The sequence below is a fragment of the Pavona decussata genome, unplaced genomic scaffold, assembly GCF_977016875.1.
Source record: "Pavona decussata unplaced genomic scaffold, jaPavDecu1.1 SCAFFOLD_49, whole genome shotgun sequence".
Taxonomy (NCBI): Eukaryota; Metazoa; Cnidaria; class Anthozoa; order Scleractinia; family Agariciidae; genus Pavona; species Pavona decussata.
In genome coordinates this window covers 1,195,502-1,216,060 of record NW_028145471.1, presented here as the reverse complement: position 1 = coordinate 1,216,060, position 20,559 = coordinate 1,195,502, and the positions used below count along the sequence as shown (strand labels likewise).

Genomic DNA, 20,559 nt, shown 5'->3' with positions numbered 1-20,559 from the left:
ATTCTACTGAAGAAGAAAATACTTATATTTTTAAAAAAAACAAGGTAATTCCATCCGGTAATTATAAAATCAAAATTACTGTTATCAACGGAAGCCCTAACTATAATGTTAAAAATTCTAGAAATACTAAAAGGGTCACACACATCAAAATGATAGAAATATAAAATTAATAAATATACAAAATATTAAAAATCTACAAAACTACAAATTTTGATTAAAAACAATGCCGCCGTGATAGAAAAATTCATTTTTTTGTTGACTCTAATTCAACCGTCTCGGCAGTCTAATTTGGTTGCCCCCTGTCTGGTAGTCCTTTCGATGCAGTTAAACCATGTTTGGAGTTTGGAGCACTCTTGCTACACGTGACGCAAACGACAAAACAAAACATTGTGAAAAGTTTATTACGTGAGAATTGGCTGGCTAGCCGTTGTATAATTTCGGTCTGTGACTAAACAAGCAGTCGTTGTTCAGCATTAGTGAGTTCGATCCACGTGTCGTCCTTCGCATTTTTGGTTTTGTTGCTGGCTTTTGTCTGGTCTGCATTTTGTTCAGTTCCAATTGTATATCGCTGCGGGTAGATCTGGTCTGGTCCCAGGGAAGAAGCTACTAACATGAGTAATGTAATTTGTGGCGAATGCTGAACTCATGATGACTTCCCAATCTTGATTTGCGTACGTTGAAATGATCATGAGATCAAGAGGCATAGGGACTCGCGGTAATTTTCAAGATATAAGTTAATTAACATAAATGACAGCCCAACGGTCTACACGAAAAATTGTTTGTTTTATTGTTGAAATGCTTTGGATCCGCAAGAAGAAACCGAGTCTAAACACCCAGTCAGACTCCAAACTATTTGAAACTATTTGTCTAACCCAGTGAGCAGACATAACTCTCACTTTATAACACCTCACTGAATGAACACCAGAAAGTTACTTTTAGTCTTAATTTAAAGGGGAAGTATCACGCAAATTTGCTGATTTCAAAACCCAAAAATGCTTGTCTGTCAGCAGAAACAAAGAAATAATTGTCAAGTTTGCTATAAATTATCACCTCAGTGCAATAAAACTGTCGATTAGTACCTCTGGCCAGAGACAGAGTAGGCCGGTATGGATTGAAACTTGAAAAATGTTAGGCTAACGTTTTTCAAGTTCTCGCATTTTTGTTTCCAAAATGCGCTAGAACAGATCTCGAGTTGTTCATTTTAAGAATTGAGTTGATTTCTTTCCTCTCGTCATTCTAGAATTATTTGGCAACTGATTGAAGGTCTTATATCATCATTTTTAACTAAAGATACCAAAAACCCCATGATACTTCCCCTTAAATTTATTCTATTTTCACATCCTTACTTTCTGTATAAATTATCTTTTCTGCTACATTCTTGATAATGGTGCCAAGATGACACCGAAACGTCGTTCCCTTTTTGCGCTTTTTTATAGTCAACAGCCGTGAGTCAGTAAAAATACCCTGGAAAAGAAGGAAGGATGTGCCTCTAGAAAGATTGGATTCTACAATATATTTCCCTAGCCATTATGTCAGCCTTCTTTGCATATTCTTTTATCGCATTCTTTCGCAAAAAAGTTGAAAAGTTTTTGAAAACTTGCATGGGTTCGCACTTATTTTTGCGTCTCGTGTGAACGAAGTCATTTAAAAATAAGCAAAATTCGCTCTAGTGCGACCCAGTCCCCAAATCTACATGGTTTTTCCAAGAAAAATAAATTTTGAAAGAGAATTATTTTCCATTGGTTGTTTTGCTTTGTTGGTCTTTAACGGAGCATCGTAACCTTATCAAACTGTGGGTGTCAAGTTCCCTGACCCAAACCTCACATCACGGGTACACAACAGAGTCCGTTCTTTTTTTGCTGCTGGGGACGAGGTCAATGTTATGCATAAAAGAAAACAAAATCAAGACTTTACCAAACAAAACAAACAAAAACAAAAAAGACACACACACAAAAAAAAAAAAGGAAAAAAAAAAAAAAAAAGAAAAAGAAAAAGAAAAAGGAAGAAAGAAACAAAGAAGAGAACAGTTTGGATGAATGCAAAGTAAGCTGTCCAGCGGTGTTGCCCATTGAAGGAAAGGAACATGGCGTCGTTTGATGTAGAAGTCTTGTGTTGGTAAATAAGCGTTAATTTTGGACGTAAGATCTTTGTCATTTGATTGCCTTGCGAGTGTAATCTTCAGAATATGTGCCGTAATTGTGCCTTACCAGAATGGGGGGAGCCTATCAAAGTCCCCGTGAAAGAACTGCCGGCGTTTTTCTCTACGCAAATTAGCTGGAATTTTGAGCGCCTAAACTATGGTGGGGGAGCAGTGATGGAGACAGTGTCTGGCAGACCAGAGCGTCCTTCGGTGACAGGACGACTTGGTTGTAGGCTAAGGGAAGGTATGCAACCTCCATCGAGGGGTAAACGAACGGAGAGGTACCTACTTGTAAGTGAGTGTTTGTATTGCCCAGGGAAACGCTACGGCTGTACCCCTCGGGCAAACTGCACCGGAAAGCGTCGGAATTGTTATGCGATGTGTAAGGTTACAGTATATGCAGATGCCCCTGATATCGCTGAGGTTTCTTTCTCGGGGAGCCATGGAGCTGGTAATGTTACCGATCCATCTTTACACAGAGCTCCACATGAAGGTAAAAGAAGGCGATTGGAGGAGGACAGTAGTGATCATGGACAGGTATGTATGCTCTAGAGTAAAAAAATACAACTTTTCACAAAATTTGTAACATTTTCTCTCAATAAATGTTGCAACACGTATAGCATCTTAAGAAAGTACTTTTCAACGTCATTTGCATGATGAATGGTCATACTTTATGATTTTCTGCTGGATAAGAGTTACAAGCACATCAATTTTTGATTCTACTGTAAGTTTGGCACATGGGGAAAAAGGTTTGTGTGTTCTTGTTTACACACCAGACAGATTAAGTGCCTCATTAATTATCTCTGGAACAATATTTAAATACTAGAGACAGACAATCTGTTAAGTTAAATCATCCACCTGGTACTTAAGGCGGCTATGCTAGCTGGCACTGGTATAAAATACGGGACAAACTAGAAGACTAATCTATTGGTATTGCGGTACATAATGTTTAGTTCATGTGATATTTGATCTGTCTATAAATATCCATCCAGATGAGTTATCCATTAAACAGTTTGTCAAACTAAGTTTTATCTTGATCTTTGTATCTGTGTGGCCATTTTATACACAGACAAATTTTCAGAGAAACTAACCCTGCTTGTCAAGATGGATTATCCACCTTTAATATAAATTTGGGCAATGATGTCAATGGGCAAGAGTTATCTATTGATTGGCTCTTGATAATGGGACAAATAAATATTGATTGTTTGATAATTGCTCATGATAAATCAGGGACTAATCAGTTGATTGATCATCATTGCCAGTGATTTACAGTTTGTTTCTAAATAGTATCATTAGTGACTATTAGACAAAATCTATTATTGTCATTGAATTGAATACCTATATTTATGTTAGGCTAAAATAGCAATTATTACATGAACCAAGAGTGAATAAATAAGTTAAAGGAACCAATAATATAAAACAAAACATGATATAAATCAGTCAAAATACTACAACCAATAATTATTTAAAGTGCTAAAATATACACATACGTACACATCAATAAAAAACTAAAGTTACCTAAGAGCTGTTTTCCTGCAAAACTTTTGCATTAAATTTTTAGCATGATGCAAACTTTTATTACCAAGTTTGTAGTATTAATAAAGATATTGGAAATGAAATTTATGCTTAATTTTCATACATGACTGCAATGGTCTGCAATGGGCTCTCTCATTAATAAGAAAAATATTGCTCCTTCTTTCTTTAGAGATGGAAACAAAATGACCGACCGACTATGGTGGAGTCACTGAGTTCTGACGGTCTAAACCTTGATCGCTCAAGCACTGAAGTAGTTACTTTTGAAGTTGGGCAGAACATCATGCTGACAGGCAATAACGTGGAAGTGATTAACGCAAATCGCTCCTCAAATTCTCCAGATGTTGTGCTTTGGACAACATCTTCTGGAGAACAGGGCGGCTCTTTTCAAACTAGTTGGACGACCAGCAATGGGACAGTGGCAAGCAGTCCTACAACACCGAGTACCCCCCTGAATACACCTTTGTCATCAGTAGGAGCCACTCCTCAGTCCACACCACAGAGTAGCTTACGAGGTGCTCAAGCGAGACAGCCTGCTTATCATCCGCCACTACTTAGGACTTCTACAGCTTCTAAGAGCAGTTCAGGGCACCCACCTTCATGGACTCCGCAGTGGAGACCAGAGTCGTCAAAATATTCGGGATCAAAGCTGCGTGGAAATCAGGTTTGTCACTTGATAATTTCTGTTGTTGGAAGCGCTAGTCATGGTACAGTAATCTTATGGTAGTAGAAGGAGAGTCCTACATGTAGTAAAAATTCTTGGCATGGTTCTTGTGCCTGTTACAGGTGAAGATTAAAATTCATGGCTTGGGTTTGCTTGGGGTATGTCAATCTAAAAGGAGAAACAGTTGCTTTTTTGATTGAAAACTGTCTCTTGTAGGTGAACACTTTTTCTGATCCTCAGAAAAGTCACTTGCAGCGATTTACATGTGGCCATACAACATCGTCTTGAAAAACTCAATCCTTTTTTACTCAAATTAATTTGCTAAGCTCAAACTAAAACCACTCTTCTGCTTCACTTTTCAGCAGATATTAACCTCCCAATCTGAACTTTCAGCAACTCCAAGTATTTTGTGTTTAATTTGACTGTGTAAGTTATAGGACGGTAGTTTGCAGTGATGTAACCAATTTGTGCCTGAGTTTAAAGCACTTTTGGTTTGAACAGACTAAGGCAAATAAAATAAAAATATCTGAAGTGGTAAAAGTTTGAGACCAGAGAATTACTCATTAAACATGGAGGTACTGGGGAAGGAATATTTTGGTAATTTAAAGAGCTTCACATGTGCCAGCTGTGTTGGTGCAAAGTTTCTGTACACTAACATGGTGTTGTCCTACATACCAGTGGGTTAATGTGCAATAACTATTATGATGCCAAACCAATTTGGTTTAAAGTTATGATGAACTTTTCTTCAATAGTTTCCTTGTTTTCTTATCACAATATGACCAGCTCCCAGTTGGCTTGATAGCTCAGTTGGTACACATCCCGTTCAAGCCTGAATTTTTTCCAGGCTTTTATTTCGCAACTGCTTAAGTTGCATACTAACTGCAAGGATCTTTCTTCTATTTAACTTTTCTTGCTTACTTACTTTATTTTCATATTTAACCCTTTAACCCTTTAAGCCCTAACAGTGATCAGCATCAAATTTCTCCTTGTAATATCAATGCTTATTCAACCCCTGAGGTCATGAGAATTAAGGATATGATCACCCAAGGTGAATTTTCTTGATATTTTTAATTTATAACTTCTCCACAGTACTTTTATAAGAAAAGTATGAGGACAAGATAGGAGAAATTGTTCTTTGATATTAGGGGTTGAAGGGTTAAGCCCCAGTGGTGACCAAAATCTAATTTCTTCTTACAATGTTACTGCTTGATTAAACATTTAAGTCAGGAGAATAAAGGAATTAATCACCAAAGATGAAATGCCTTGATTTTTAGACAAAATCTCCTAACTAGTAGTATAAGAAATATATGGAGGCCAATCAGGAGAATATACATGATGATACTGAGGTTGAAAGGGTTAAGGGTTTATTATTAATGAAAACTATTGATGGCCTGTTAATGTTAGGTTTTGTACCATTTAAAGAATATGCTATTTGAAACTGGCCTATCATAATATACATAAAAAAACTTTACTTCATGTCCAGAGAAAATCAAACTGGAGATGTGAACATTTTCATATATTTATTTAGATTTTCATTGCTGGTGCTAAAACTAAAGCAAAAACACAGCTCAGATTACTTTACAGGGCATTATTTTCTGCTGACAGAAGTTTAATTTTGCAATTTTTCATTTTTTTATGAGTGTTTGTGGGAGGCAATTTTTCCACCCAGTAACAGGATGACCATTACAATTTTGAAAACTATCAGTCAGTGACTTAACTATTAGAAAAGGAAATTGAAAGACACATAATTGATTCCTGTAGTCACATGGAAATTAAGTGACCCAAGGTTAAGCTGTAAACCTGTGCTGGCTCTGTTGGAGTTTATATCTTCCTTTGCACATTTCTTTTAAATAGTGATGAGGGAAAATTCAGTGATTGCGTTCACTTTTACACCAATTTTTTTTGTTAGGAACATTATTTTTCAAGAGAACCTACCATTTTTGCAATTTATGAAAACAATATTGACAATAAATCAACCTACAATAAATTTTGTGCTATGCAGTGTACAATTTTCATGACAACAGATGCCGACCGTATGTTGAGATTAATTGTACTTGAATTCAATCCACGGCAGGGAGAGAAAGATCAGGAAATCCTAACTCTGAAACAGCATATTCACATCCTTCAACAAGAGCACCTGGCTAAGATTTCACGTATAGCTGAACTGGAGGCGCAGCTGCAATACGTCAAGGTAATTGTACTGTAGTTATAACACACAATAATTGAAGAGCTGAGAGCCGAACCGACCTAAATGACTTTTGAGATCGCTTTTTGTTGTTTTAGCTTAGATTCACCAGAGTTTTTTCTTGTGGCCTTGAATTGCTTCAGGAAACATTGCTCCAATGTTTTATTTCCCGCTTTGCACTACATTTTCTGATAAAAACAGAAATTTTGCCCATAATCAATCAATTTATTAATAAAACTGATAATCTGAACACTTCTGCAGCAGCTATAAGCATAATTTGTAAGTTCCTGGAGAATGAAGAATAGGTTCCTACCCTTTGGTTTCTCTTCAGGAAGGAGAACTTTACAGATTGGAACACCAAGTTCAGAGACTAGAAACAGAAAATCTGAAAAAGGACGTGAAGATCCTTCAACTTGAAAAGCAGTTACAAGCAGCTGTATATTCCAGAACACAGGTGAGCGACTAGCCGAAACCTTTCACTATGATCACCAATACCAACATAAAAATCACCCGCATGCAACCATCATTGTGAAGTTCCACAAGATATCCTAATCCATACTCTGCTAACAGAAGGGATCGGAAATTCCAGGTGGGGAGGGAGGGGAAGGGGGGTGCTCAAAAGCCAAAACATTTTAGGGAAGATATGAAGCTAAGTAAGGGGGTGGGGAGGGAGGGGAAGGGGGGTGCTCAAAAGCCAAAACATTTTAAGGAAGATATGAAGCTAAGTTAGAACTTCCAGTGGGTGGGGGGTGGAGGTAGCGACAATCTCTTCCATGGGGAACTACACATTTTGCTTAAAATTCCACAGACACTGTAAGTTTGTTTTAACTCACAATAATTATTAAGTCATGCCACATTTCTGCTCATCATAATTTTTTTTCATTTAGAAGGGATAGCAAGACATGCTGATAGACTAAGTACCTTTCTCAAGGGAATTTTTGGGACAGATTGTGTTTGAAAATAAATTGCAGACCACATGAAAATGATGTGGTAAATCGAAATAAAATGGACGATGATCACGAACCAAGCTCAACTTGGGATGGTTTAGCTCTCTAGAGGAGGGTTGTAGTAACTTGTCAGCTAGTTGCTTCATGATAGAAACACTGGAGTTGAAGGGGAAGTATCACGAAAATTTGCTGTCATTTCAAAACCCAAAAATGTTTGACTGTTAGCAGAAACAACAAAATAATTGTCAAGTTTGTTAAAAATTATCACCCCATGCAATAAAACTGTCGATTAGTGTCTCTGGCCAGAGACAGGGTAGGCCGGTTTCAATTGAAACTTGAAAAAATAATATTAGGCTATTGTTTTTCAAGTTCTTGCATTTTTGTTTCCAAAATGCGCTAGAACAGATCACAAGTTGTTTCTTGTAAGAATTGAGTTGATTTGAGAATTATTTGGCAGGTGATTGAAGGTCAAAAGATATCAAAAACCCCATGATACCTTCCCTTTAAGTGCCAGTTGTGTGGGCTTGAGTCCCAAAGACAGTTTTACCAAGTCTTCTTCTGTTAAGTAAACTGATTTCTTGTTTTTTCTGTTTCACAGTCGTCAGTCAGTCCAGTAGCAGTCCTTGTACAGCCGCCAGTCTGTGAAACTGGTCCTACACATTCTAATGTAAGTAAACCTAACGACATTGAAACATCGCAACTAGAAAGTTGCATCAAGGATGACAATGACATGGAGGAGAGTAATGAGCTGGAGGAGAAAGAAATTGACAAAGATGATGACAATGGCGAAGATGATTTGCATAGTGTAGGAGAGGTTTAATTCATGTAACATATGCATATAATGTATTCTGTTTTAATTTTGTTTTAGGTGTATATGACAGAAATTTTTTTGTCTGCTTGATCAAATCTTCGTATTGTTGTTGTATGAAATCGAAAAAGAAAAGCATTTTCCCTTTTAATTTTCTTTCTCAGGTTTGAGACGTATACGAACGTCAAATTTCACTTCCAGTTGGGAAACAATTCCAAGCAAGACAGGAGACTGGGAATAGTAGGGCTATGACATCAATACAGGATTGCTAATTTTTTCTGGTTTCTCTGTTTCTCAGTTGTTTTTCGTGTGCGAGGGAAAAAACTGTGTGGATGAAATTATGTCTGGGATTTGTAAAATGCTGACAATGAAACAAATGAGGAATAGAGAAACCGCAAAAATTAACGATCCTTTATTGATGTCACAGCTATACTATCCGTGGTATCCCATCCTGAGTGGTACTGCATCCCGCCAGAAGTGAAATTCCATGTTTTTGTATGCCTCAAATGCAGGGAAGTTACATTGATAGAGAATTCTTTTTTCAATTTCATACAACAACAACATGAGTATTTGATAAAGGAAACAAAAAAATTCTGTCATAAACACTTTATATTTACAAGAATAATAGGCTGTTTTGTCTCCTATTAAATTATGTATTTTAAGTTTACAGTCTCGTATTATTTTAATTACATATTTCAGTATTATTCTAATCAATGTATCTAGAGGTTTTATTTGTACCAAGATTTTTATTCAAGTATTTTATTTGCTACTTCTTAGTTACTGAAAGTAACAATAACCAGTCTAATTATTGTTGTTGTATGAAAAAACCAGTCTAATAAATTGGACTGGTTTTAAGGATGGTGCCTACTTTTGTTACTGGTCATACGTTCTGCACATCTCAAGATACTCAGGTTTCCTATGGGTGGTGGCTACTAATACGGGGATATTTTTATCTGGCTTAAAACTATGTGGAGAAAGCAGAACTTGGCAAGTGCTCTTGGTGTCCAAAAACAAAATTGGGGGTAACCATGCATTTTGCAGAGATAATGGAGAAATACACCATACAAATTGCTTTGTATTTTACTGCTTTACATTGGTAATTGAACTGAGTGGAGTGCAATTTGGTCTGAAATCATATGCGGGATTTCAAACTCAAACGAGCGCGATAGCGCGAGTTTGATTTGAAATCACAAGTATGATTTCAGACCAAAATTGCACGACATGAAGTTCAATTACCACTTAATTACATCCATTTGGAAATCCCTCAATATTGCCCAAAAAAGTGTCTAAATAAAAGATTTCAGCCCCCCACCCAGAATATGTTATATTTAAAAAATCCGAAAAAAAAAAATCATTCAAATGTAACAAGTTTCAAAGTTGTCTTACGGTGGCTTTCTTTGTCTAAAATTTTCCTGCAACTTGATTGGTCAATTTAAATAATCCCGCTTTCTCATTGGCTGGTTAAAAAGATGCAATTTAGAGTCTAAAATGATGCGATTTAGAGTCCAAAATGGTGCAATTTGGAAATAAATCGCACCATTTTGGACCAATCAGATTTCAAGGATCACCAGTGATTTCAAAATGGATGTAATTATTAGAATAATTGTTGCTTAATTATTATCTCTAAAACATTCCCTGCTACCCCCGATTTTCTTTCTGGATTCCAGATGCCCATACTAAGATCTGCTTTTCTTGCTCATTCAAATACTGTGCAAAAATACTTCTGTATTAGGAGGCACTGTCCCTAAGTTGGCATGTTATTTTATCTCCTTATCAGGTTTTTAGGTAATTATTGGGAGACTCTAATTTCTGTTACAATGGCATGTAAAATGAAGAGAGAAACAAAACAATGTTTCACTTCTCTATCAACTACTATTAGATGTTTACGAGGGGAAGCAGTGTGGTGCTTATTACCGGTAAATAATTTTCGACTTGTTGACATAGTGCTTGTTCGAAGGAGGAGCATACATGTATTAACAATGCTTTAAAAAACATGATTACTATGACTTATTTTTCTAACTGAACATGTGAATGCTAAGGAAGGCTAAGACAAGGATGTACTTACTAACTGCAAAAACTGACGAACCTCTTTTTTTTTTTACTAGTGGTTGTTTTATCACTGATTAAAAACCATGATTGTGATTGGCCAGTAAGGTAGATTTAAAAATATTGCTGGGAATTTTACAATACAGTGTATAATTTATTGTTTTTTTTTCTTTGTGAGCGCAAGAAAAATTATTGATTTTTCTGAGCAAAAATAGCAAGGTGTGTTACACAACTCTTCTGATTGGATTGTTTATTTTGGCATTGTTTTTTTTTTTTTATAAATTTTGGACATGTAAAAGTTCCCTGTAAGGCTGATATCCCTAGCGACCCAGTCAGTGTCATAAGCATAGTCGTGAGAGTGCTTAGGACCTCGTGAAAACCAAACAACAGAGTGAAGATGTAGGCTCTGCAGAATCAGAGTTACAAGAATCAGAAGGTTGCCATTTTCTTGCGATTGCATTTATGACTCCATTGCTTATGATCAAGTGGAAACCAGATTGTGTGAATTGAAGCAGAGGCGGAAAAATAAACCAAACACAGTGCTCATTCTTCTTGCAGACATTCCTCTGCTTCTGCTTCTGACTCTGACCATCTGGTTTTCACTTGATTGTAAGTGATGGAATCATAAGGACGATTAAGAAAATTGCTTATGACTCTATTGCTTGATTTTCACTTGATTGTTACAGTCAACACTTATGATTACAACTATGACTCCATCACCAGTGAAAAGCAGCTTCTAGTACAATGAGATAAGTGAAAATCGATCATACTTAAAACCAGTTGTTATGCATGTTTTCACTTTACAATGCTGTTTAGTCAAAACTTGTAGATGTACACTCAGATTTCCTTTGGTATTTCAGGCATTTGTACGGAGATAGCATCTAAAGTAGAAAGAACAGTACTAATAGTTAGGATATCTAGGAAATCTGGAGCTAACAAAAACAAAGGCATATGCAATGTATATATAAGGGAATTGGCAAACTCAGCATGTCATTCCAACATAGCTTAGTTTTCAGACTTTGCTGAAATAAATACGATCTTACATTTTTTTAATGTTTTGGTGTGTGCTGTCACTGGATATTTTTACGAGTTGAGTTGTAGTCAAAACAAAAGCAAGTGAAGGTGTACAGTGATGCTACACACCGAAACCTCTAATAAGCGATTTATTATCCAATTTAACCCTTTATGCATGATAAGTGACAAACGAAATTATGAGAAAAAGGATCACATGTACAGGATTAGCGTGTGTATGCTCTTTGTTTTCAGTACTTAATTACAGTCAACTCTCGCCTTGTGGACACCAAGCTATTACGGACACCCTGATAATTAATACAGATAGCAGCTAAATCGCTGGCAGAAATATATTACAGACATTTGACTGAAATAAATTCCCGCTATTATGGACTCTCGCTATTAAGGACACTAACTCGCGGTCCTGAGGGTGTCTGCAAACAAGGGAGTTGACTGTACTTACTTTACCTATTGCAATATATTACGGTCTCTCTTCTATTAAAATTGGTTTTTACCTTCAGTTAGAAAATATAACTGCCAAACCTTTTCTTTTTATTTTGGACAAGTATACATAACTATATGAATATCACAGTATATCTGTACTCTTTTCACACATTATTCCAGCAGTACTTTGTACACTTGGACAAATAAACTGACTTGCAGTTCTCAGTATCCAGCCTTGTGTATCATTGTAGTTCCATTTGGTACTGGGACATAATTTAAATTGTGTTCTTGTAAATAATATACAGTGGAGGTGTGGTGGTGCAGGGTTTAATGCGCGCATTGGAATTCCGATCAAGCCACCATTGGAGAATGAACAAAAGTTCCTCGAGCACAGTGTCAACGGTAAAACCTTTGTGAAGTTGTAATGTTCTGGAAAAACCAACAGTAATTTGAAATGCCACATGAAAGCAAGTAAGGAGAGAGCCCATTCCTTATAAGCCCAGTGGCTTCCCTTGGGCTTCCTCACCATTAGTGTTTAAATAATTAGTTTTTTTCTTGCCTTTGTACATCTTATGGCAAAACAATAAACTGAATTGAACTGAACTGAAGAGGATTCACAGATCTATCCAAAAGCCACTTTTGAAATATAATTAAAATTCCTTCTTGGCTATGAAGTTTGGAGGAGTGAATTAAACAACAGTCAAGAAATAATATCGAGGTTCAGACCTTCAAATTTAATTTCCTGTGCAACAAGTTAAGGGTACCAGTTAGATTTCATGTGTTGATAAAGTGCCTTTGATTCTCTAATACTTTGATCATACTCCTGCCACCACAAATCCCTTTCTGCAGAAACATCAGGATTGGTAGAATGAGGAAAATTGTATTTTTCTGGCCTTGGGCAGCCATAGTGGTCCTGAGAAGCAACAAACCTGTTTTCTTCAAGTTGTGATGCTTTACGCTTTAAATTTTCATGAATTCTATCACAAACAAAACACTCAAATCCTGTGACATAATTCTGTTCTTCAAAGGAATGCCCCCATGGGCGATTTCTCATTGTTTTTAAAAGTCTTGTATTAGTAACACCTTTCTCTTTAAATTCCAGATATTTGGTGTAGTCTTTGTCATTTTGATCCAGACTTGTAATAAAATCAGCTAGATCCTTTGGATGTGGAAAGTCATCAACAAGTATAATAGAGTGATTGTTTGGCATCCAATCTTGAATTGTCGGAGATCCTTTGTAAATGGGAACAGACCCTAAAATGAGAGGTCTCCAAAGTTTCTCGCTCACATAGTCTTCACATATTGCATTCTCAAACGACAATGTAAACTTGTATTTTGCAATGATGTTGTGGAAACCTTCATCATCCATGGTTAACGGGTTCTTAAACTCTTCTGGAAGATCTTTGTTGTGCAGGCAAGCTCCATAGGAATCTATTTTGATGTATTTCATCAATTCTGCTACATACTCGTCTCTGTCTGAGGGTGGGTTACACCCACTTTGAACATACAGCACTGCAGCAAGACCATCAGTGCTCTTATCATAAACATCATATTTAGGTTTTTTCATCAAGTCATCTAAAGATGAAAGCATCTGAGTCACCAAAGGGTAATCAGATGACCTTCGGAATGTTGAGGTGTGGTTAAACAGCTCAATTGTAGTTTGATGATGTAAGATAGGATTGTTCTTGGGTGATTCTTCGTGGAACAAGGCCCACTCATGGTGTCCTGAAATTTATGTAGATTTAACAGAAAACATGAAAAACAATTTTGATTTCCCAACATTTTGGGATAGCATTGATTTTCTAAATATAATTTTATAATGAAATTGTTTAGGCTCTACATGTACAGTGCCTCAGGAGGTAGGGTAAAATAGGACAGCGACAAAATATAGAAAGATGCACGGATAGATGCACGGATTACACTGTATAACACTTTGATTAGTCCCCTTTTCGACTATGCTGATGTTATCTGGGGTGACAAGGATAACACTACACTTATGGGCGATTTGCAGATTCTGCAAAATAAGGCAGCAAAAGTTATTCTTGATTTGCCTGGCTATGCCTCATCCACCGATGCACTCAAGTCACTTGGCTGGCCAACCTTGTCCCAACGTCGCCTTGTACATAGATATATGATCACTTTTAAGTATACTCATGGACTTGTAGATTATAATTTTAATATTCTTAAGAACAGCGACATCCATTCCTATAATACCCGGAGAAAGAATGATTTCCGTCTTCCACGAGTACGAACTAACTACGGAAAGAAGACACTCCTTTACCAGGGTATTAAGGAATGGAACCTTTTAGAACAGTCTTTCAAAGACATAAAATCGTTTTTAATTTTTAAGCAACGTATCAAAGAGCGCGTTTTTAGCTAGTTTTTAATTCTTATTTCTTATTTTTATTTCTTACCGCCGACTTTGTATTTTCTACTTTTAATTAATTGTAATTTTTAAAATAATTGTAAGTTTTAAATCATTTCTCAATCTACAGGGCCCCACTGAATATCACTTTCGTGATGTGGGCTCCCTGTATAAAGATTGTTATTATTATTATTATATTATATTATTATTATAAATATAAAGTTAATAGTAACAAAATAAAGTTGAGCATATCAATATAACCACTTTGACTATTTGAAGGAACTACTGAAGAGTGGAAACATGCAGACTGTAAACATGTTTCCATGGCGACAAGTTAGCAATATTTATGATGCAACTTTTGAAAGCTAAGATTAGTTAAGACCCTAAAGCTTGCGTAAATATATGTAAAGAAATGGTATTCGAAACTTCTGGGGATGAATAAAGTAACTTCATAGTGTATTAGTTACTTCCAACAGTTTTTTTGTCTAGTTTTGAAATCTAAAATTTGCCCTGGCTTATTCTCACCTCCCTCTCACTAAACACACCTGGGACCCCCCTCCCCCTGGGGGTTCTTTTGTTGACATAAGGTATGGAAGACATCATAAATAATTGAATTTTTGAAATTATGGGATTTATGAAGATGTTTGCAAAGAGCGTGATGAAAAATGCCTACTTGCTAAAAAAACAGCATCTTATTGCAATTTGGGAGAGAGATATTGGGACTTTTATGCTCCAGTGACTCCATGCAAATCCTTCTGATTTTGTCTCAGTTCCAAACGTTTTAGGACAGAGACAAAATTACAAGGATTTGTATGGGGTCGTTGAGGCATAACAGTACTAATATCTCACCTCAAATTGCAAAAAGATGCTGATTTTTGGCAAGTAGGCATTTTTCATCGTGCTCTTTCAAAATATCATAATAAATCCTATTATTTCGGAAATTTAGTTTTTGTGATGTCATCTCTTAAGTATTCTATTAATGGCTTACCAAGCCTTGGGAGAGGCAAGTCATTTGGAGTAAACGATGTGCCATAGAACATAAAAGCCTTGGTCCTGGGATGCGTCTGAAATTTGCGAGCCTCTGTAAAGTAGCATTCTCCAAGTGTGCACCTCTTTATAGTGTTGCCATGGGTAAAAGGTGTCCACCAAATAATTATGGGTAACTTGTGCTTTGCTGCATATGCTGCAGGCTTTTTAAGATTTTTCAAAGCATGTTCAACTTCATCATAGAAGACTCCATCTGTAAAAATAAAAAGCCAACCAAGAAAACAGATGCTAAGTACAAATATGCAAGTGCTTAAAATTTGAACAGAAGAAAGAGGACTGACCATTTCAAAAGAAAGTCCCTTTTCATTTTTCATAATGTTCAATGTTATCAATAAATTGTTGGATTTTCCTGACAAATATCAACACGTGACTGAAGTATTGGTCATTTTGATTGACACCTTTTGACACTTCTCACATAACTTCCAAGAACAAGAAGTGATATGCACATTCCAAACAGGGAGGAATAATGTCCCATATCAATATTAACGTCGAAGAAATTGCCAGTATTGGAAAATATCATAATCATATTGGATCGAATGAAAAACTGGTATTGGCCCCATGGCCAACAATCACTAAACTCACCCTCTATCCCTCCACAGCCCACAGCCTCTGCCCCCCCCCCCCCCCCCCCACCAACACACACACACACACACATCCTCCATCACATCCTCATTGGCTGAGCTAAGCACCACTGATGCGATAAACAACATCACAAGCTTTTTGTACTTCCGTGAGCTTGCATCTAGAACCAGAACCGACCACGCTCAATGCCATAGTAAGCCCACCTTCAGAATAACGATCGATCCAATTTTCGTCAACCTCCAGGAAATCAAATTTTTTGCCTTCACCTTCCTGAAATCCTTCGCTGTTTTCCGACCATTGGATGAAGCCTTTGGGATTAGCACTCAGATCATCATGTGAAGCGTCACCCTCGGGGAAGCTGAAGAAAATTTCCGTGGACAAAAGCCCAGTCAGAAGAACCAAACATAAGCCTAAAAATACTTTGTAGACGGTGCGAAGACGATAGATGGCCATGAAATAGCCTGCGAACAGGCTTCCCTGGGGTGCTCAGGCTACCATGAAAGGAAGTGAAGTTGCTGATGCAGTGCGAAGTGAATGGCGGGAAAATGGAACGGAGTTTAACCTACGCACATGTTGATTGGTCCAAATTTAACAATAGTTGTTGATTGTAACCAATGAGACATCGCGTTATAACAATCAACGACGATCGTACCACGTTTTCGCCTTTTCGCCTCGACATTTGAGTTCGCTTTCGAGCGAAGGCAGGTTGAGGAGTGTGAGTCAGCGAAAATTCCCTCGAAAATGCCACCTAAACTGAAGTTTGGCGAGGGTGAACGGATTCTCTGCTATCATGGTCCTCTGATTTACGAAGCGAAGTGTATGAAAGGCCAGTTGAAAGACAAAGTTACCAGATATCTTATCCACTACAACGGTTGGAACAAAAACTGGGACGAATGGGTGCCGGAAAACAGGGTGTTGAAATTTAACGAGGCAAATCTACAAAAACAGAGAGAATTGAGAGAACAGAACCTGTATGTATTGATTTCATTATTCGAAAGTATTAATCAGTAGGTCATGGAGGGCAAATGATGGAAAATTGCGGCAAAGAAAAAATATGTGGATCGAAGTTTGATCAAGCGGTGAAACCACGTGCATTTTGTGTCGATGTCCGCCTCCGAAGCCTGCTTGTTTCATATCAAAGGGTGGTCCACTCGAACTATTGGAAGTTTACTTTCAGATATGAACCATGCTCAGATGGAAGTAAAATACAGTGAAATGCGCTTGAAACACGTCTGCATGTGATGCAGTGGATGTTCCATTGTGTTTTGATGCTGTAGTTTGCCAATTAGAGCTTTAAGGCTACAGCTAGCCAAGAGTATTATGAAATATTCCAGTATTGGAAAGGTTTTTGAAAATACAAAGTTAAGTTTAAATGGAAACGAACCATTTTTGACCGGATGAGTTTTGCTATTTATGTGATCCCCAGGACCATAACGTATGTAATGTTTTTCTGTTGAGCTAAATTTGCTGACTAGAAAGAAAAATGCTATTTCGCATATCTGCGATGTTAGGCCGCTGGAACTAAAATTCTTTGTGTTGCAATTGTTGTACCATATTGCACATCTATCTATCCAAGCTCATCAGAAATAATGCAACAATACAAAGCTGTTACATAATAATATTTTGCAATTTATTTGCATGTTCTTGCAAACAAACTTGCACTGGGGACCTGCTGCAAGACCAAATAAAGACTTGAACAAAACAAGATTTCCATACGGCATGGAAATGAATTTTTTGGCACCCCAAGATGGAGCTATGTGTGTGATAATACACAATTATTTTTGATGCACATAACAGGAAGAGTAATATCCAGCAGCAGCTGTGATGTACTGTCCAGCTTCCTGATTATCAAGTTTCCAGATATATCCTTGATCTTGTTTCTTGTTGATGGATCTAGGATTGCTAACCTTGTTAGATGTGTGCCAAATGGAAAACGGTTGATAGACTTTGTGCTTTTTGGCTGATCACAGTAGCTACATTAAATAATTTTTATGTAGTTACTATGAGCTACTGGAAAGTTACAAATTGTTGCAAGGCCTGGATGAGGCTGGAGGGGGCAAATGGGATTTTTAGGGTTACCCCTAATGATGTTCAGTTGATTTATGCACATTTTTGGTGGTAGGAAAACAACTTTTATTTTAAACAAATTTTTGCATTTCTTTTGTCAATGGCAAACAACCCAAACAGATCACACCTGTGTTGATTTATCAAGACCACAACTGTGGATTGCAACGAAAATGAATGTAAACAAATAGAAATGTATAAAGGTTTTCTCCCTTACTTTTTTTACGTTGTGAGGAACTATTATTGCCGTAATAAACTTTAAACTTTTAGCCAAGGCTCCACTGATGAGTTTTGTTTTCTTACAGGAAAAGTAAGAAATCAAGGAAGCGAACAGACAAGATGGTACAAGGAGAGAATGACAAACCCAATTTGAAACGTGTTACTGAGCCAGCAGCTGAAGTGCCTGGCCCAGCAAGGAAAAAGAGATCTAGAATAGCCAATCCAGTAGAAAACGATGAAAACTACATTCCCCGTGTTGACGTTAAAATAACTATTCCAGATGATCTTAAACAATGGCTCATAGATGACTGGGATTTAATAACTCGTCAAAAACAGCTTGTCCCTATCCCAAGGAAAAGAAACATTAAAGAGATTCTCGATGAGTATATAAAGTCACGAGCTGACAATCCTGATGATGGATTAAAACCTGGAGTCGTCCAAGAAGTTGCTGATGGCGTGCAAGAATATTTTAATGTCATGCTTGGGACTCAGTTACTCTACAAATTTGAAAGGAATCAGTATGGAGACGTCCTTGCTGATCACCCGAACCTTCCAATGTCCCATCTATACGGAGCGGAACATTTACTAAGACTCTTTGTAAAACTTGGAAATGCTCTTTCTTTTTCCAGTTTGGATGAGAAGAGTGTCCAATTTGTAGTGACGCACATTCAAGACTTTTTAGATTATATGTCGAAGAATGTAGATAGTTTGTTTTCAACTGACTATGAAACTGCTACACCGGAATATATTCGTAGAGCAGCAACATGATAATATTCTAAGCGTAAAATTAGAACTCGAATTTTCCTAATTTTAACAACTGTACAGTGTGGAAGTTATTTTGTTTTATATGCTGATTTTCTTGATAATGAGACCATTGCAGTAGTTTTTGGGATGAGATTTATAGTGCTTAGGTTTTTAGTAATCAGATTTGGGGTTATGTTGGTCATCTGAAGGTTAGAAATCCATGAAAATGTTAATTATATCCATTAAGGGTGTGCAAACAAAGGTTGAAAAACTGCCCACAAAATTGACATTGCGTGCACTTAAGTTATTTGATTAATATTTCTTTGTAAATAAAAAGAAGCTTCTCCCATGTTGTGTGTAATAAAATTATTTGGATTTTTTGACGAGGATATGTTGTGTGTGCATTGAAACAAAAATTATGAGCTGAGTAAAAGGCCCTGGGTTTGCCGGTACGTGGCTCTGTTTTCCATTCTCTGACCCTATTTTAGACAAAAATATGTAATTTTCTGGTTCCTGTTTTACGATCTGGCCCTGGTTGTTCAAAGAACAGATAATGCTATCCAGTGGTAAATCATTGTCCAGCGGATAATGTGTATACTCCAACCAATACATTTGTCTGCTGGAAGCAACTTATCTCTTGGTGAAGTTATCTGCTCTTTCAACAACTGGAGCCTGGCCTCTAAAATTCAGGGCCAGGGCCGGGTTTTTCGAAAGCCAATTAACGCCAATCTACGATTTAAAGTTAATCGAGATTTTCATCTCGCTCTTTAAAAGTAATTTCAAAGCCTAATTCAAGCTAAAGGTAAAGAAAAGTCGTAAGTCAAAACCGAGGAAAAAAATTTTTTTGGACCAATCTTTATTGATTAGTTATTAAACTCGAATCAAAGTTCACGTTAATCAAGGATTAGCTTAATCGGCCTTCGAACAACTTGGCCCAGGTTGTTCGAAAGGCGATAAACGCTAATCCATGATTAAAAGTTAAACGAGGTTTTCATCTTGCTCATTAAAAATGATTTTAAAGGCTCATTTTAAGCTAATGGTAAAGAAAAGTCTTAGGCAAAACTTAGAGACAAAATCTTCCGGACAAATCCTTATGGATTAGTAAATATATCCAATCAAAGTTCATGTTAACCCAGGATTAACAACTGGGCCCAGATCTGGGTTCTAGCTCATATTAACCCTTTTCAGACTTTCAGACCAAAATGGTTAAAATCGATACCCTATTTCTGACCAAAAAGGCACGAACCATAATTATATACCTATTTTTACAATAACTGTGCAAATTCCCGCGCGCTGATTGGCTCGTAGCTATTGTCTATAAGAGTACAGACAATAAAAATGACGTCAGATGTAACGCGCGCGCTTTCTCAATGAAAAAAAAAAAAGCCAATTCCGCTCGCACTTTTTCCATGTTATGGTAAAAAACAAATCGACGGCAGTTTTCTATGGTCTATACTCTTATAGACCATAAAATGACGCCATAAAATGTCCAAAACTTGGCAGTGAAACCACTCGCCTGCGGCTCGTGGTTCCACTTGAGTTTTGAACATTTTTTGACGTCATTTTATGGTCTATAAGAGTATAGACCATAGAAAACTGCCGTCGATTTGTTAAATAGTTCATATAGGGGAGTAAACCCCCCCCCCCCCCCGCACGGGTAAAAGTATCGAAACAAGTAAAATTGTTGGCCACTCCCCTACCCCACCCCTGAAAGAACCTAGAATATCCATCAGCTTCAGCTTTAATAAGCAGAAATTGAC

The 20,559-nt window shown here is 37.0% G+C and overlaps 3 protein-coding genes across 5 annotated transcripts in view; 2 read left to right on the top strand and 1 right to left on the bottom strand.

Annotated features, from left to right (window-relative positions):
* LOC146481537 (mortality factor 4-like protein 1) overlaps positions 1–19,188 on the top strand; it is a 210,183-nt gene extending 190,995 nt beyond the window's left edge. Inside the window, exons 2-3 of one of the 2 annotated variants that reach the window (XM_085108381.1) lie at positions 16,487–16,743; positions 18,142–19,188. In XM_085108381.1, the coding sequence (XP_084964507.1) occupies positions 16,514–16,743; positions 18,142–18,823 (912 nt within the window). In that variant the 5' untranslated portion in view covers positions 16,487–16,513 and the 3' untranslated portion in view covers positions 18,824–19,188. Of the gene's footprint in view, positions 1–16,418; positions 16,744–18,141 lie in introns of those variants that run through there. The other variant, XM_085108380.1, reaches the window with a different exon arrangement.
* Positions 2,048–12,006, top strand: LOC146481539 (uncharacterized). The gene is made up of 5 exons (XM_085108367.1): positions 2,048–2,677; positions 3,846–4,337; positions 6,412–6,528; positions 6,854–6,976; positions 8,068–12,006. Exons 1-5 carry the CDS (start codon positions 2,186–2,188, stop codon positions 8,287–8,289), a joined length of 1,446 nt encoding a protein of 481 aa, XP_084964493.1. The 5' UTR covers positions 2,048–2,185; the 3' UTR covers positions 8,290–12,006.
* Positions 11,116–16,367, bottom strand: LOC146481538 (GDP-fucose protein O-fucosyltransferase 3-like). 2 transcript variants are annotated; one of them, XM_085108364.1, is made up of 3 exons: positions 15,976–16,367; positions 15,132–15,383; positions 11,116–13,503 (listed from the first exon to the last, which is right to left on the bottom strand). In XM_085108364.1, the coding sequence occupies exons 1-3, from the start codon at positions 16,223–16,225 to the stop codon at positions 12,533–12,535; spliced, it is 1,473 nt and encodes a 490-aa protein (XP_084964490.1). In that variant the 5' UTR covers positions 16,226–16,367; the 3' UTR covers positions 11,116–12,532. The 2 variants fall into 2 exon arrangements, with proteins under 2 accessions (XP_084964490.1, XP_084964491.1); XM_085108365.1 differs by having other exon boundaries at positions 16,039–16,367.
* Positions 19,189–20,559: the final 1,371 nt, after the last annotated feature.

Bases quoted from the DNA above. Each gene is read 5' to 3' on its own strand.
- LOC146481539 (XM_085108367.1), top strand. From the start codon at position 2,186: ATGTGCCGTAATTGTGCCTTACCAGAATGGGGGGAGCCTATCAAAGTC. The intron at 2,678-3,845 runs GTATGTATGCTC...TTCTTTCTTTAG, and splicing joins ACAGTAGTGATCATGGACAG to AGATGGAAACAAAATGACCG. The intron at 6,529-6,853 runs GTAATTGTACTG...GTTTCTCTTCAG, and splicing joins CGCAGCTGCAATACGTCAAG to GAAGGAGAACTTTACAGATT.
- LOC146481538 (XM_085108364.1), bottom strand. From the start codon at position 16,225: ATGGCCATCTATCGTCTTCGCACCGTCTACAAAGTATTTTTAGGCTTA. The intron at 15,384-15,975 runs GTGGGCTTACTA...TTATTTTTACAG, and splicing joins GATCGATCGTTATTCTGAAG to ATGGAGTCTTCTATGATGAA. The intron at 13,504-15,131 runs GTAAGCCATTAA...CATAAATTTCAG, and splicing joins CTTGCCTCTCCCAAGGCTTG to GACACCATGAGTGGGCCTTG.